This window comes from Capsicum annuum, chromosome 8 (genome assembly GCF_002878395.1).
Source record: "Capsicum annuum cultivar UCD-10X-F1 chromosome 8, UCD10Xv1.1, whole genome shotgun sequence".
Lineage (NCBI taxonomy): Eukaryota > Viridiplantae > Streptophyta > Magnoliopsida > Solanales > Solanaceae > Capsicum > Capsicum annuum.
The window spans coordinates 159,815,451-159,832,177 of NC_061118.1; the positions used below are offsets into that span (position 1 = coordinate 159,815,451).

The 16,727-nt window shown below is 32.9% G+C and overlaps 3 protein-coding genes across 3 annotated transcripts; all 3 read right to left on the minus strand.

The window, feature by feature from the left end:
- Positions 1 to 2,761: 2,761 nt before the first annotated feature.
- LOC107839911 (ferredoxin, chloroplastic-like) lies at positions 2,762 to 4,480 on the minus strand. Its single transcript, XM_047394850.1, has one exon. It carries the CDS (start codon positions 3,439 to 3,441, stop codon positions 2,875 to 2,877), a length of 567 nt encoding a protein of 188 aa, XP_047250806.1. The 5' UTR covers positions 3,442 to 4,480; the 3' UTR covers positions 2,762 to 2,874.
- Positions 4,481 to 7,225: 2,745 nt separating this feature from the next.
- Positions 7,226 to 7,911, minus strand: LOC107839912 (ferredoxin, chloroplastic). The gene is given in 1 exon segment (NM_001398338.1): positions 7,226 to 7,911. A coding segment is annotated over 1 exon segment (435 nt). The 5' UTR covers positions 7,857 to 7,911; the 3' UTR covers positions 7,226 to 7,421.
- Positions 7,912 to 8,570: 659 nt separating this feature from the next.
- On the minus strand, positions 8,571 to 16,002 carry LOC107839913 (transmembrane 9 superfamily member 1). The gene is made up of 12 exons (XM_047394851.1): positions 15,661 to 16,002; positions 13,371 to 13,557; positions 13,187 to 13,291; positions 11,767 to 11,784; positions 11,586 to 11,680; positions 11,363 to 11,515; positions 11,091 to 11,225; positions 10,795 to 10,961; positions 10,471 to 10,565; positions 9,833 to 10,206; positions 9,096 to 9,369; positions 8,571 to 8,964 (listed from the first exon to the last, which is right to left on the minus strand). Exons 1-12 carry the CDS (start codon positions 15,757 to 15,759, stop codon positions 8,897 to 8,899), a joined length of 1,770 nt encoding a protein of 589 aa, XP_047250807.1. The 5' UTR covers positions 15,760 to 16,002; the 3' UTR covers positions 8,571 to 8,896.
- Between the last annotated feature and the right edge of the window lie 725 nt (positions 16,003 to 16,727).

The following is a 16,727-nucleotide window of genomic DNA, read 5'->3' on the forward strand; positions in this document are numbered from 1 at the left end:
ATTTTGGTAATGGATGTTTTAGTTTGTTTAAGAATAATTATCTCATTGGTACTGGTATTCTTTATGATAATTTATACAAACTGAATCTTGATAATCTTTTTGCTGTAACACTCTTAACTTTGCATCATAATGTTGGTACCAAATGAAGTTTGGTGAATGAACAATCTGCTTACTTGTGGCATAAACGTTTAGGTGACATATCTAAAGAAAGGCTGGAAAGATTAGTTAAGAATGAAATTCTTCTAGATTTAGATTGTATTAAAGAAAAACAAACAAAACACACAAAGAAATGAGCCACAAGAAGCACACAGCTTCTTGAAATTATACACACTGATATATGTGGTCCTTTTGATATCACATCTTTCAATAAAGAAAAATATTTTATCACTTTTATTGATGACTTTTCACCTTATGGATATATCTATTTGTTGCATGAAAAATCTCAAACGATTAATGCCTTAGAGGTATTTATTACTGAGGTTGAAAGACAACTAGATAGAAAGGTGAAAATAATCAGGTCTGATAGAGGTGGTGAATATTATGGAAGATATGATAAAAGTGGACAACACCCAAGTCCATTTGCTAAATTCCTCGAAAAGCATGGCATATGTGCTCAATACACAATGTCTGGCACACCACAACAAAATGGTGTGACAGAAAGAAGTAATCGTACATTAATGAATATGGTTAGGAGTATGTTAAGTAATTCATCTTTACCTCCTTCTTTATGGATGTATGTTTTAAGGACTGCCGTTTACTTGCTAAATAGGGTTTCCAGTAAAGCAGTTTCAAAGACACCTTTTGAACTGTAGACTAGTAGAAAACTTAGTTTGAGGCACCTGCATGTTTGGGGTTGCCCGGCAAAAGTTAGAGTTTATAATTCACAAGAAAAGAAATTAAATTCAAGAATAATCAGTGGTTTCTTCATTGGTTATCCAGAAAAATTAAAGGGATATAGATTTTACTGTCCTATGAAAACTACTTTTTTTGGAGTTGGAGCTGAAGATAAAGTTGAAGTTGGAGTTGTGTTTGACCATATCTTTTAAAAAAAAAAATTTAGACTTTTGAAAAAACTTTTTAAAATATGATTTTATGTCTTCAACTTTTAAAAATTATCAAAATCACTTAACTACTAATTTACCTACTAACATACAATCAAATGTTGAAAAAATAATTAATATGCCTTTAATTGATAAAATAATTAACAACAAACTAATTATTATGATTGTTATTGTTCTAAAATTTAAATAAAAATATCACAAGTACGAGCTAAATAAGTTTATTTAATCATAATCGATTGAATAAGAAAAATATATTTTGATAAATATGATTGATGGATATAAATATATTTTATATATTATTAAATTTGTTGATGAAAATCCTTAATTACTTTCACTTGAATTAATTATTTTATTAAATTTGATCTTTTTAAAAAAAATTACGGATGAATTATTTCTGAATAAATTAATGCAATTTTTTGCTTTTTCTTTATTGATGATATTGATTTTCCCTAAATATTTTTTATTTTGGTAAAGAGAACAAATTTTTGTTAAGCTATTTACCACACTATCTTTGTTCAAAATCTATAAAACCAAAATAAGGTAATCATCAAAATATGGATCATTACGTTATATTTGATATGCAACTTTATTGATCACTTTTTAATAGTAATTTACTAAACCATTATATGACATATACAAAAAATTAAAATAGCAAAAAAAAATATTAAATTTCTCATTTTTAAATAACATAATGTACTAGGTTTTATATTTTTATAATATAATTCATTCAAAACAAAAGTTCATATATTTCCATCATAGATTATCATTTATTATTTCTTACTTTACGTTAATAATCTTGGTTAAAAGAAGAAAAAAAATTAGAATACCTATAATAATTAAAAATGCTGAAAAACAAATAATAATTTTAAAAAAAATTAGAATACCTATAATAATTAAAAATGCTGAAAAACAAATAATAATTTTTTTTTATGGCTGATTATAATTATAAGAGAAATTTGTGTAAAAATTTAAAAATTGATGTTAAAGTTGAAAATGAAAATGAAAAAGGGTGAAAAACAACAAAAAGTTGTATTCACTTTTAAAATTCAACTTGGAATAATTTTTTAAATTTTCATAGTCAAACACCACAATTTTCAAAAAAAATAAAAAAAGTGAAAAAAAAACCTGAAAAAAGGGAAAAAAAATTTTGGTACCCAAATCAATGTTAGAAAGGGTATTACACACGTCGTCACGTCATCTGACAGCTCAAAATTTTGTTTCCTCTTTATTTTTCACTTTTTCTCCCTTGGCTGAATCCAGTACCAACGGAGAAGCTAAAATTGGAGATATGAATGACAGCAAGAAGGGTTGAATGTTGGACTAAACCTTGTGCATTCCAAAGGATATTTGTCACTACTCGTTTATTATTTTAGTCGAAATTGGTCCAAGTAAAATTTGAATAGTGATATCAGGTGACGACTTGTCTTATTTGCTGATGAATAATCAAGTTGTTCGAATTAACGGAGGACATGGAGCTAATTAATACTCATGATAGAAGCGGCAAGCATCGAAGCAAATAAACAGATCTGAGCCCTCATTTCTTCGTCGAAAATCGTTGGCAAAAAAAGAATCAAAGAGGTACGCTGAAGATACATACAAGTTTCAAAGAAGAAATTCTACCCAACTTCCCTGAATCTCGACTTGTAGCGGTTGGGAGAGAAAGGTTTGGCTTATAGCAGTTGGGGAAGATGACCAAGAACTGGAAAACAAGATCTCACTCTAAACTTTATTGAACACTAAACTCTAAACTACAACAAAAATATTGCAAAGATATTAATAATAATAGAACAAAATGAGACGATGTAGATTTAGTTTAGCCCGCCAGATCGTCCTCTTTGTGAGTCTCAAGAGTAACATCAGACTGTGGAAAAGCAACACAAGTTAGCACATATCCAGCATCCATTTGGTCATCATCAAGAAAGCTGTTATCAGATTGATCAATTTTTCCACTAACAATTTTACCAGCACAAGATGAGCAAGCACCTGCCCTGCATGAATAAGGAAGATCGTGTCCTGCTTCCTCAGCTTGATCAAGAATGTACACATCATCTGGGCAATCAAATTGTACTGTTCCTGAAGGTGTAACAAGTTTCACTTTGTATGTAGCCATGCAAGTGATCATTTTGCCACCATTTGCTGATTTAAGCCCAAACAGTGCTTCCCCAACGTTTGGGATGGGCTTAAGGCTCGTCACAGCTGGTTTTCTTGGCATGAAGGAGGTACTCATCACAATGCCGGAGATACTAGCCATTCTTACCAGAGTTTCAAGATTCTTTTCTGGGGTTCTTGTGCTACAAGATCTCACTTCACTGGATAGTGAGGGTTTAAATTTGTTTATTAGGGGAGTTTGTATGGAGGTTAATCTTCCACGTGTCAACATTGCATAACACAAGTTTGGTCTAGCTAGTACTACAATTTGTTTTCCTCCACAGAAGCCTTATCAATTCAGATTCTTGGCATTTTTGTCAGTTAGTAGAGTCTAGAAACTTCATTGTCCAATCTTTAAGATGGTTGAGGGTCTTGATTGAGATAAATGGGCACCCTCAACTTTTTCTGAATTGAATTAGTTTCTATAGAGGGCATTATTTCAAGCAAAATATTGCTCTTTTTCAAATTTTAACATTTACGGTGTGTTTAGTATGATGAAAAATATTTTCTTATTCTCTATTGTTTGGTTATAGTTAAATATTGAAAAAATATTTTTTATAATAACTTATTTTTCTTTATTTAAGGGATTTGAGGAAAAATGACTTACCTCATGGATTAAGAGAAGTCATTTTTTAAAAAATGATAAATATGACTTATGCCCTCACCCCAACAACATTCATATTCACATTTCTCAAAAAGTTCACCTTACTCGAAAATAATTATCATTGTATTTTACTTCAATTTTTCATTGCTTGAAAGTGAAGTCCGAATTTTTTTCTTTTCCAATATTCGTATTGTTATTTTCATATGCATAGAGGAAGACTTATCTATGTTACTTTTGCTAATTGCATGTTTCATTTTGTCATCAATGTAACTTGTTTCACAAGGTTGAATAAGCTTATCGTTCCGTTGTATTTCTATTGATTGTAGTATCTTGAGATTGTCCTCACAAAATGTTGAAAAATGTCTCCTATATTTGCTAATTAGTAGTTGATTAAATTTAGTTATTGTAATATTTTAGTATTTAATATTGATATTATTTGTTATGCTTAAATTAGTTCTTACAAATTGTTGAATTGCTAAATGCACCGACATACTAGTTAACAGTTAACGTATCTTCTAAAAAATATTTTTTCACTCACCAATCAAACACTATAAAATATTTTTTGAAAAATATTTTTCACTCGTTAACCAGACATAAGAAAATAAGTAGAAAACCAACTTACTTTCTAAAAAAATATTTTATGAAAAATATTTTACATCATACCAAACACACACTTAAGGCACAAACAACTTAAATTCATCACTGTTTGCTGAGTTCAGAACCAAAATATGCCATGAAACTAAAAAAAATATCAAAATATGTCATGTTTTTAAGAGAGTTATATGCATTAGTTTTAACGAAAATCAATAAACGAAGTTAAGTTTCAAAAAATGTAAATAGCTCACTTAATAAGTGAATTATACATTTTTTTTAACATAACTCTCTTCAAAAGAGAGTTATGTAAGAGAAGTTACATAACTCTATTAAAAATAGAGCTATGCATTTTTTTTTACATAACTCACTTAAAAAATGTGTTATGTATTAGAAGTCACACAAATCTCTTAAAAAGAGAGTTATACATTTTTTTTCTACAAAACTCACTAGGTAAGTTATGCATTTTTTCTACATGACTTATTCAAAAAGTGAGTTATATAATAAAAGTTACACAATTTATTTTTTTTCTCTACGTAAGTATAACAAAATTATATAACTCATTTTACAAAAACTTATATATTATGTGAACAATTAATTTATCTTTTAAAGTTTTAATTTTATAGAAAGAAGGCTAATTATTACGAAACGGAGAGAGCAAAACTCACTGATTATGTAAGTTATTCAAATATAAAATAAGTTAAAAAAAAATGAGTTATCCATTGAATATAACTCTTAAAATAAGTGTGATATATATATACATGTGTGTGTGAGAGAGAGAAAGAGAGTTTTATAGAAATAAGAAGAGTAACCCATTTTATTAGTGATATGAAATATGAATATGATGCGAAAAATATATGAGTTATGCAAAAAATTGACATGTTCATAAAAAACGTTTGTCAGTCATAAAAGTACCATTAAAAAAAATATAAAATTTACAAAAAAATGAGTTATCCTTCTTATTTCTATAAAACTCTCTCTCTCTCTCTCTCTCTCTCACACACACACACACACACATATATATAACATATTTTAAGAACTATATTTAATGGATAACTCATTTTTTTAACTTATTTTATATTTGAATAACTCACATAATCAGTGAATTTTGCTCTCTCCTTTTCGTAATAGTTAGCCTTCTTTCTAAAAAAATAAAAATTTAAAAGACAAATTAATTGTTCACATAATATGTAAGTTTTTATAAAGTGAGTTATATAATTTTTATTATATTTACGTAGAGGAAAAAAAGTAAGTTATGTAATTTTTATTAATTTTTATTATATAACTCACTTTTTTAGTAAGTCGTGTAGAAAAAATGCATTATGTAGAAAAAAATGTATAATTCTCTTTTCAAGAGAGTTGTGTGACTTCTATTACATAACTCATTTTTTAAGTGAGTTGTGTAAAAAGAAATGCATAACTCTTTTTTAAATAGAGTTATGTAACTTCTCTTATATAACTCTTTTTTTAAGAGAATTATATTTAAAAAAATACATATTTTCTAAAACTTAACTCTGTTTACTCATTTTCACTAAAAATAATGCATATAGCTATCTTAAAAAGAGAGTTAAGTATATTATGGTACCACTTTAAAAACATGGCATATTTTATTTTATTTTTAGTTCCATGACATATTTTAGTTTCGGGCTCCTATTTGCTTAATAAATTCCATCACTGTTTTGTAAAAGCATCTTTCACGATATGAACTTGTTATGAATCGGACAGAACTAAGCAAACCACAAGCAAAAGAAAAATAAGGACATATAGATTTACGTGAAAAACTTTGCGGGAAAAACAACTGGCAGAGGTAGAGGAATTCACTATAATGGAGAGAGGAGTACAATGTTGGAGCCGTAGTCTCAATGACGTAATTTTTGTCACGTTCATAACAACCCACTAAATGCACTTATATATAAGTATAAATAACATAAATACCAACATTTTTGAAAGTAATTACACTCTCTCCCACTTTTTAAATTATTTTACTCTCTCTTCCTATTAATATACATAGCATAACCGACATATACATAGCATTCTGTGTATATGTTGGGATTTTTGTAATATGTTTAGGGAGTTGAAATTTTTTATAATATTAAAAACATAAGTTGTGTATTTATTTAATTTTTAGTATATAATACGTGCGTACAAATAATCCTAGGGCCAAAACATACAGGTACCTACCACCACAGGCCTCATGAAAAATGACAAACATGGATCGCTCAACAAAATTCGGGTCACAATGAATCATGCCATTCTGACTTGGCTCGTCAAATTTCAAAGCTTGTCTGAGTAAGTCCAGATGAATCAAGCCAACCCATATTAACAGCTCGGCTTGACATTTACGTTTAATCCGAACACTCCACTCTTGGGCCCCTTTTGGCCATAAAAATTACTTTTTCTGAAATTGGAGTTGAAGATGAAGTTGAAGTTGTGTTTAGCCATAACTATAAATTAAAGTTGTTTTTGAAATTTTGTGAGAAAAGTACAAGTGAAAAAAGTGAAAACAAGTTTACTTATTTTCACTTTTTCAAATAATTTTTTGGAATTGAACTTGGAAAATTCATGATCAAATGCAACGTATTTTTACTTTTTTTACTAAAGTGAAATAATTTTTCGAGAAAAAGGAAAAAATTTCTATGGCCAAAACGGTTACTTAATAGTAATAACAACATTACAAAGGGTTGTTATATAGATGTTACTCCCTCCATTCCTTATTTGCTCTCTTCGTAAGTCAATTAATTTGCTCTTTAGATTTTTATGAGTCAAACTTGATTAAATTTCAAAACTAAATTAGATTAAATTAGTATAATTTTTTTTTAGAATTGAACATTACATATTCACAAACTATATAAGAAGTAACTATATATTGCAAATCTTTTGTCAATTTTTTTATTAAAAAATACATCTTGGTCAAAGTTTGAATCTTTGACTCTTAAAATTAAAAAAAAAAAAGAAGAGCAAATAAAGAGAGACGAGGGGGTAATTATAGAAAACAATGAGACATCCAAAATATAGTTTTAGCCCACGAGTTCTGCCTCTTTGTGAGTCTCAATAGTAACATCAGACTGTGGATAAGCAACACAAGTTAGCACCCATCCCTCCTCTAATTGGTCATCATCAAGAAAGTTGCCATCAGTTTGATCAACAGCTCCACCAGCAATTTTACCAGCACAAGATGAGCAAGAACCTGCCCTGCACGAATAAGGAAGATCATGTCCTGCTTCCTCAGCTTGATCAAGAATGTACACATCATCTGGGCAATCAAATTCTATTGGTCCGTCAGGTGTGATAAGTTTCACTTTGTATGAAGCCATGCAAGTGACTTTGCCACCATTTGCTGATTTAAGCCCAAACAGTGCTTCCCCAACGTTTGGGATGGGTTTAAGGCTTGTCACAGCTGGTTTTCTTGGCATGAAGGAGGTACTAATCATGGTAGCTGAGATACTAGCCATTATTGAGGGAGGTGGGGGCAGAGTTTCAAGATTTCTTTCTGGGGTTCTTGTGCTGGGTTGATCCTACTTCTATAGTGAGGATTTAAATTGGGAACTTGAGGGATATGATTTGTGGATTGGGGGAGTTTGTATGGAGGTTAATCTTCCACGTGGCAACATTGCATGGCACAAGCCACAATTTGTTTCGCTCCACAGAAGACTTATCTTATCAATTCAGAATCTTGCTGCTTCGTCAATTTGCAGAGCTTAATGGGCACCCCCAACTTTATACGAGTAACTAGTAATTGGGAGGACATTATTCCCAACACAATGTTGCTCTTAAACAAATTTTAACATGAAGGGACAGACAAATCAAGTCACTCAATTTGACAGCGTAGTAGGAATAATAGAGAGGAAACTGAAATCACTCTAGTACCATCACGGGGACGAAAAGGGTTATTTCATGAAGATGAACATATTATAGTCTGCTTAATAAACTCATCACTGTTTCGTAAAAGCATCTTTCACAATCTGCACTTAACAATCGAATCAAACAGCACTGGCAAGCACTTAGTAGATCCATCCTTGAGGTATGGAGCATTAAGAGGAAGCATTTAAAATGAGCGTGACTGAAAGACCGATCTCTGTTTGCAATTTGTGTATCCAAATCGTTATCGTGAAATGTTCAACAAGGAGAAACTTGACAGGGCCTCTCATTTGTAGTTGCATAAAGAATAAACAAAAAATAAGTAGCAATGCTTTTTGCATCCACAGTGTAGTATTGGAGATGTAACTACTACATCACAGCTGAAAATCTTACCATGCTAACCTTAAATCATTCAAAGTCTCCATTCTAATTTAAGTACAAATGAAAATAGGACATATCTTTTACAGCCCAAGGAATGGGGAAAATTTTCAGGGATCCCAGAATACAAGCAGAGGTGCCTACCATCATTAAACCGAATTGAATCCCACAAAGATACATGTTTCTTGAGGTTGTTCTTGACCTTACTGCCACACGCAAATATAGCAGTGTGAGTCCTACACTCTTTGTTAAAAGATCAGTCACATTTGATGTTTCTATAGATCCTCCTCACAAACAGATTTGAGCCCAAAAATCCAACAGCACCTAAGTTCAAATGACAAGAGGACATCACTGATTAGAATAAACATGAAGCAAGATGAAGACATATAACTGCAATTACACACAAGCAATAAACTGAATATGGTAGAAGTGGTCTAACTGGTTCTCAGACTCACCGCAGAGAATTCCTAGGCCAAGACAAAACATAAGTGTGTATCCAAAATAGAAGCTGGTCTGGAAGAACCCCGACATCTTAGTCTTCACATAGTAGTAATATACTGAATACAGGTAGACATAAACAGCTGTAGAGGCGGCTGAGAAAAATGAAGTCCACTGCCAATGATAATTCTCGGCATTTAGCAGGAAATATGTGCCCACAATGGTCACACAGACAGTAACAACAATGAGGATCAGGAACACCAAAAGCATAAACCCGTAAACATAGTACACCTGCAAAAACCATGGGCTCGGATACATTAGCAATGAATTCAGAGTTTGTCCAGCAGCTTCTTAGGTAAGAAGTAAACTTCAATATGCTGCTACCTAACAGAAACGATTCTTTCATATAAACCATATCAATTTGAAAAACTTACTATCAAAAAAAAATAAGTATGACTAATCATGCAGGCAATGCATGCTAGCAAAAGATAGTCATTCTATTCATAGGAGTTCGTTGAAATTTTACATAATGTAACTTGTTCGCGAGGAAAAGGGCCCCAACATGGACCAACTGGGTCAGCACCCTGAATCCGTTGGAGTTCATTTCATGATCATATTTATTGCAGCATGGTCCAAGCTATGGACAGAATTTAAATTGTTTCTCCCTGAATCCGTTGAAGTTCAGCCTTCATTTATTATTCAAAAATTACTTATGGTGAGTGGTACATAAGCCTCGCATGGGGTTATAGATTACCTTGTAATTCCAGAAGGATGTGAAGACGAAATACATCTCAATAAATATGCTGCCAAATGGTAGCAAACCACCCATCAAGGAGATTACAGATGGTGTCAGATACCACTTTTTCACAGGTATAGGGCGAGGAATGGTCTTGACACGGCATGGATTGTTTGGAGCACCACTCCAGTTTCTTCCAACAACTGTACCCAGAAGAGCCAAGGGGAAGGAAATGAATGCCCAGATGACAAAAACAACCACTATCGTGCCAAAGGGAATTGCTGCTAGAGACCCATAAAATATGGCAATTGTGTTCAGAACAAAACCAATTCCAAAGCACAAAAATGGAAAGAGTGATGCAGTCAGAATCATCGACTTGATCCAGCTTTTCCCTACAATAAGAAGATAAACAGCATGACTATTGTACTTGTAAAAGAAGGAAGAAAGAGAAAAGTGAGAACAGTGTGTTCTCATTCCAAGTTTTGCTGAGTAAATTGAACAGCACAGAAATAAAATCATATGAACATAGATCCCAGCTTGAACTAGCTCCTTGGATGAAATGGAAGTGCCAAGAGGAAGAGGGGTGGGTGAAAGGGGTCCAAATAAAAAATCAGTGCCTTGTCAGGATAGATATAGAGATAAGAAACGAAACATACCACCATTTCGTGAGTACATTGCACCACTAACATAGCCCGAAATGAATGATGTCAAAGCATAGCATACAATAAAAGTTGTAACAATGGATCCTCTCCTGAAAAGAATGCACAAATACTCTTTGAATTACACATTAACTGGGTAGCATGGAAACAGAATACTCGAACAAATACTAATAGTAACCAGTAAATACATTGCAACGCTAAGTCGCTAAACATGAAACTAGATGTACCAGAAAGATCCATCACGAACTGCCCCTATACTCTACTCCTAAATAAATAGCCAACAACTACAGTTAAAAGGTATCAATCAAGTATCCAACATACCCAACATACAACATCCCCACAATTGCCAAGAGTATGACAAGGAGGACAAGCAATGCCAGTTGTGCCCCAGTACCAACAAGAGCAGAAAGTAAAACTAGGCTAAGGGGAGTCCGAAACACATCTCCATGAACAAGTTTCCAACCAGACTCTTCACTCACATCTCTTTCCTGAAACAAAAACACTAACGATTACGAAAAAAGCCTCGAACTTACATCCTTTTTCTTTTTTTTTTTTGCAAATGGAATGGAGAAGCCTCGAACTTAGATAAAATGATGTTTTAAGCAAAAGGTTGTTACCAGAGTTTCCAGGTCATCATCTTCCCGAGCATATTTGGCATAATCATTCCTCAGTGTCCGCATCAATATCATAGACACCAGACCAGTAAGAAAGATGACCATCATGAAGGAATTAAAGATGGAGAACCAATGAATCTGCACAGTGCATAACACAATTACAAAAAACACATAAAATTCAAGCAAAAAATTGAATCTCATGGTGCTAAATTAAATACAAATCGTTGAGCAGATGAATAAAATTAAAAAAACAATGTTATCCACGTAATGTCCACCTGATGCTCAAAAAATGGGTAATCCAAGTAAACTTCAAAGCGACGAGCAAAACTGATATTGGTTGGCTCCCATTTGACAGAATATGTCATGTCCAAGGTTCTCCCAGACTCCAAAGGCTTTGGGCCCTCTTGAGAGATATTGACATGAATGATCTGCAAAAACCAAGAACATGAGTATGTAGGCTTATCCACCAGATTTGGATGAGATGGTCAAATCACAAACCTGGTCCTTGTTGTATTTAATATATATGTTCTTATGTGTGTAAAGCACGTGCTTATTTTCACTGTTCCTGTCAGAATGTAGCTCACCAACAAAACCTACATCACAGACAAAATACAAATTAATACCGCCATTTTTTCCTTTTTTTGCCAAGAAAAATTAAAGGTGGAGAGAGAGTGTGTACCCCACAACGGCAGGTCATCTGAGAAACATTCAACAAACCGGAAACAAAAGAAGGTAAAGGTCAAAACAAGAAAAATCAATAGAGTTCCAACAATCTAAATAAAGCAACAGAAGGCAGAACATCTGAAAAAGGAAAAACAAGAAAAAAGTGCTGACACAGAAGTAGGGAAATCAACACAGCTAAATCAAAATAAGGTCAATAAGAATGTGGCAATTAAACAATAAATAAGAGTGTACATTTAAAATAATATAGAAACAACATCCAAAATAGATCTTCAATAAAATAATTACAGACTGGTGAAGCCTCGCCAATAATATACGACGCTACATCGTAAGAGGAGAAGGTTTATTTTCACCTAGCCTTTACAGAGAATGCACAAGCAAATTAATGAACCACATACGCACATTACTTCAGCATTTCCCATTGCCAGGACACAATGTTGTACATTAAACATGCACAATGCAGTTTAAGTAATATCTTTATTGCCAAATTGTTAGCTTACCACTACTATAGAATGTAAAGCTATTAAAAAATGAAGCAACGCTACAATTCGGTGATGCATTAGGTGTAAACTGCGAAGTATTTTAAAAGAAGAGCAAAGCTGGAGTCAATGATACTACTCTCAGATTTTCAATAGTCTAGAATTTTAGAGTTCCCTAAAGTTGCCACATGGTCGAGGGTTCTTCTTTTCCTCATTAAAAAATGGAGGATTTTTTTCCTCATTGTTTGCTAGCAATCCTAACAAAAAGGAATAAGAAAGGGGTAAGGTCTGCGTACACACCACCCTTCCCATACTCCACTTATGAGATTACACTGGATATGCCGTTGTAAAGCCAAGAAAAGGGTTTCATCATGTGGGCGTGTCATTATAGTGTAGATAAGCCAAAAGCTAATTAAGTTTCCAATGCACCCATAACAAGAATAATGAGATAGTTCCCCAATGGATTGATTGTAAAATCATCCATCAACTTTCTAATTATTTAGAAACTTGTTTATTTCTTTGCAACCATAAAACTACAAGAAAACATGTACAAGCACTGGCGTACCTGTGCACAACAACCATAGCAATAATTATTCATTTTTTGTTAAGTAATTATCAGTAACTTACCACATCAAAGACTGCATAACAAATCCAAAAGCATACCAACCAGAAAATAATGTACTTACTGTGATATCTTTGATAAAGAAAGATTCTATGATAACTACATTATTTTCAGTACTTCTGGTTGGTACTTACTGTAAAAACTTCAGAAAATTTAATCTTTTAAATCAAGAAGTTATATGTCAATCAGCATTACAACAGTAGGATTCCTACGAACGAAATGCACCCGAAGTTTTTGTAGAGAATCCTTCATAAGAATATATACTAAAGAATAAAGTCTAACATACCAATGAAGAATTCAAAAATTCTGTAACATACCAATGAAGAATTCAAACCAATAATTGTTTTCAATGGCATCCTTAAATTGCTTGACCTTCGTTTCATCAAGCTCAAGATCACAAATGCTACCCTTGTCCACGTTTTCTATCAAAGACAAAGAGTCCATGTAAAACTCAAATCAAACAAGAATAGCGAGGAGTAGCATTGAAGGGGATTCACATACTTTGAAACTTTATATCAATCTGACTATCAATAAGCTCGTTTCCACCCAAAACTTCACCAAGTCCACCCCATTTGTGAGAACCAGATGCATGACAGAACGGAAGGCTGTAATAGTTGTATGTTTCCTGTGGGTTATTGTAGGGCCCAACTTTATTTACCCATAGGGTAACTGGGTCATCTGGTTGATACTGTTGAACAAAGCATGGGAGTCAGAGAAAAAAACTTACATATACCAAATCCTAGGTTAATGTTACCTGTTTCAAAAAGAAAATCCTAGGTTAAGAAACAAATGCAGTAATACATCCCCTTAATTGTGCATATTTTAACACTGTCCAAAAATTCACAGGAAACAAACATGAGATTAAATATTTTCTCCTCTCTAGTAGCTTATTCTAGTCCCATATTTTTCAGAAGTGAACCAAATGTAGAGCAAAAAAACAGACAAACTTGCATTGTTTGATATACAAGAAGAAAAGAAAAGGTATAGGGTTAAAATCTTAAACAAACACCACCAGGAAGGCACAAAGGAGAAAAGATACGCCAAAATACAGATGCCCTTAACCACATCTGTCTGTTAGGCATCAGTAAGTGCTAGAGCTGAAACAGAGTGTTAGTGTCAACAAAACATAACTCCTCAATTAAAAAAATCCTAGACCCTCACCCTCACGAAAGGAACAAATATATCCTGCTAGAAATCTCTAGCTCCCTTGTTTTTATGAGATAAGATCAACTAGATCTAAATCAAAACACTTGTGGGAAACGAAGAAGACGGTCTAGAGAAGGACTCCATATTTATTGCTTAAGCCCTTCCAATACTTAACTGAAGATTGAGCAAGTATCACCTGAATAAATCCCCGAGGCAGAAACCAGATGTAAAGGAAAAATAAACAGCACGATTTCATTTCAAACAGACACGTACGACCTCTGAACAAATCTTTACAATTCAGTGCCTAAGCCAAACTGAGGTCGAAAAGGTTGAAACCATTTTAAAATAGCAGCAAACCCATAAAACACTACAGCAAAAATGTGGATTGCTATTATAAACCCATTTCTCAATGGTAACACATCCAAACCTATGAAAAAAGATAAAATCGGTGAAGACCAGTCGATAAACAAGTTATATAGTACATGAACCATCAATTAAAGTTTCACCATTTTCAACTGCAAGACTCTCTGGCACTACTGCAAATCCACTTCGATCACCTAATAGATAACCACTCTGCAAGGTCCACCCAGTGGCGGATCTACATAGGGTCCAGGGGGTTCGTCCTAACCCCCTTCGTCGGAAAATTATACTATTTATACATGGTAAAAAAAAATTTACGTATAAATAGTAGAGGTTGAACCCCCTTCGACTAGTCCGTATATGTACTACTGAACCCCCTCACTGAAAATCCTGGATCCGCCCTTGGGTCCACCAGTTCACCAATTGGCTTTTTATAAAACAACAGCACCCTGAAGCTAAAGTTATGGATACTTTAACCTTGTTCATCGATAATGTAGCGCACATGTCTCATCAATTCACTCCTTCCACCATCCGAACAGCAAAATGATAAAGCCATTTAATCTAAACTAGAAGGCATCAACTTTCTTTCCTTAATTGATAATTGGTCCTTCCATCCTAAGGTTTCATCAACAATGTAGTCACACCTTTCTAGCTGGTCCTAATTCATCCAATCAGAAACAAATTGAAACCACCTAATCTGAACTATAAACGGATCACCTTTTTCACCATTTATCGATCTTTCCATCCTAACAAGCTAAGTTCCACCACCATGCAAATCCACAACTCAGCCTTTATGAACGACATTAAACAACAGACAGGATGAAAAGGAAGTACTGCAAACCATTTCCCTAACCAAGCTTTATTGGTAAAGAACACAGAAAATTAACCTCATTTTTGTCTCAGATGAATGAAATTAAGCAAAATAACCTCACTTCTTCAAATCTTAGACAGTGCAGTTACATCTTACATGTCGTCTGAAGCCGTTAGTAGCTTCAATTAACTATAACAAGCGCTATACACTAAAAACACAATTAGCATATGAAACACATCCGTATGACAAATCTGAGATCAGAGACAAAAAAATAACTTTTTCGAGATCTAAGTCGAACAATTACTCTGCATTAACAAAACGGTAATCTAACCGAAACACGGAAAATTTTAGAAATCACGGAAGCAATGCACAAACAAGATCTTCACAATTGGGAGTCGCCAATAGATCTGAACAACATAGAGATGCTTCCACCGAAAAAGAATCGAACCAACCGAAATTAGGGTTTTCTTTTACCTTGTGATCGTAATCGGAAGCAAACGCCGGCGAGAAGACGAAGAGAAAAGCAGCGAGGAAGGAGAGGAATGTTAGTGATCGGACGGTGGGCCGCATCATAATCAACGGCGACGATAGGAGTGGCGCGTGAGATTTGAGACGCGGGGGATCCGACACAAAGTCGTTGGCGGATTATATAGTGTGTTAGATGATGTGATCTGATTTTTGATAAATAGAAAACACTCGAAAGGGGGGAGCAGGATACAGCTAAGTTATTAGAAGTTTAATATTCAGCTTTCCTAACAAAATGGAAAATCTACATTAAAATACTCCATTTGAGGAATTTAAAAAAAATAATAGAAAAATTTATTTCTATTTCTCAAATATATATATATATATATATATTACATTGATGTTAGGAAAAGAAAAAATGAGAAATCGATTATAAGATTGAGAATCGAATCCCTCATTATTAATTAATAAAATAAAAATTTAAATAATTAAGTAATTGAGCTATTAAGGTTCTTCAAATCAGTTCTATTGAAACTGACTCGCAGAAAAAGGGGAAAAAATTATACAAAAGTAAAGCTTCTACTATAACATTAACAGATTCAATTTAACCTCTTTTTTTTAATTCCTTTGCAAAATAAAAAAGAGAATGAAAAGAACACCTAATTTTATATTTAAAATCTATGTCTCTAACTTAATTATTCGCTATAAAATAGAGTAATTCTATATTGAATTTGCATGCGTTTTTGGTGGATTTCTTTATTTTTCAACTAATTTTGAATTTATTTGAATCATGCCATATTGTTGGATTGTGTATCTTCCAAATGACAAATCAAAATTTATATTATTGCATTAATGAGGATTATATTGAGTGGACTATAGCACCAACGCTAGTACCCCTCTTATCTATTTTTATTAATCCAATATGAACTTAGCATACTTTTTAAGAAGCAATAAATAGAATAAAAATTTTGCTTTTATCACTCATGAATATAATATATTGAACAATTTGAAAAATATATTCCGAAATGAGTATAGCTACTGTATGCTATAAAATCAGCGCAAGAACTTATGGCACA

Excerpts from the sequence above, each read along its gene's own strand:
- LOC107839911 (XM_047394850.1), bottom strand. The coding sequence starts at position 3,441 with ATGTTGACACGTGGAAGATTAACCTCCATACAAACTCCCCTAATAAAC.
- LOC107839913 (XM_047394851.1), bottom strand. The coding sequence starts at position 15,759 with ATGATGCGGCCCACCGTCCGATCACTAACATTCCTCTCCTTCCTCGCT. Across the intron at positions 11,516-11,585 it reads TTAAATACAACAAGGACCAG|ATCATTCATGTCAATATCTC; the intron begins GTTTGTGATTTG and ends TGGTTTTTGCAG. Across the intron at positions 10,207-10,470 it reads AATGTACTCACGAAATGGTG|GGAAAAGCTGGATCAAGTCG; the intron begins GTATGTTTCGTT and ends TTCTTATTGTAG.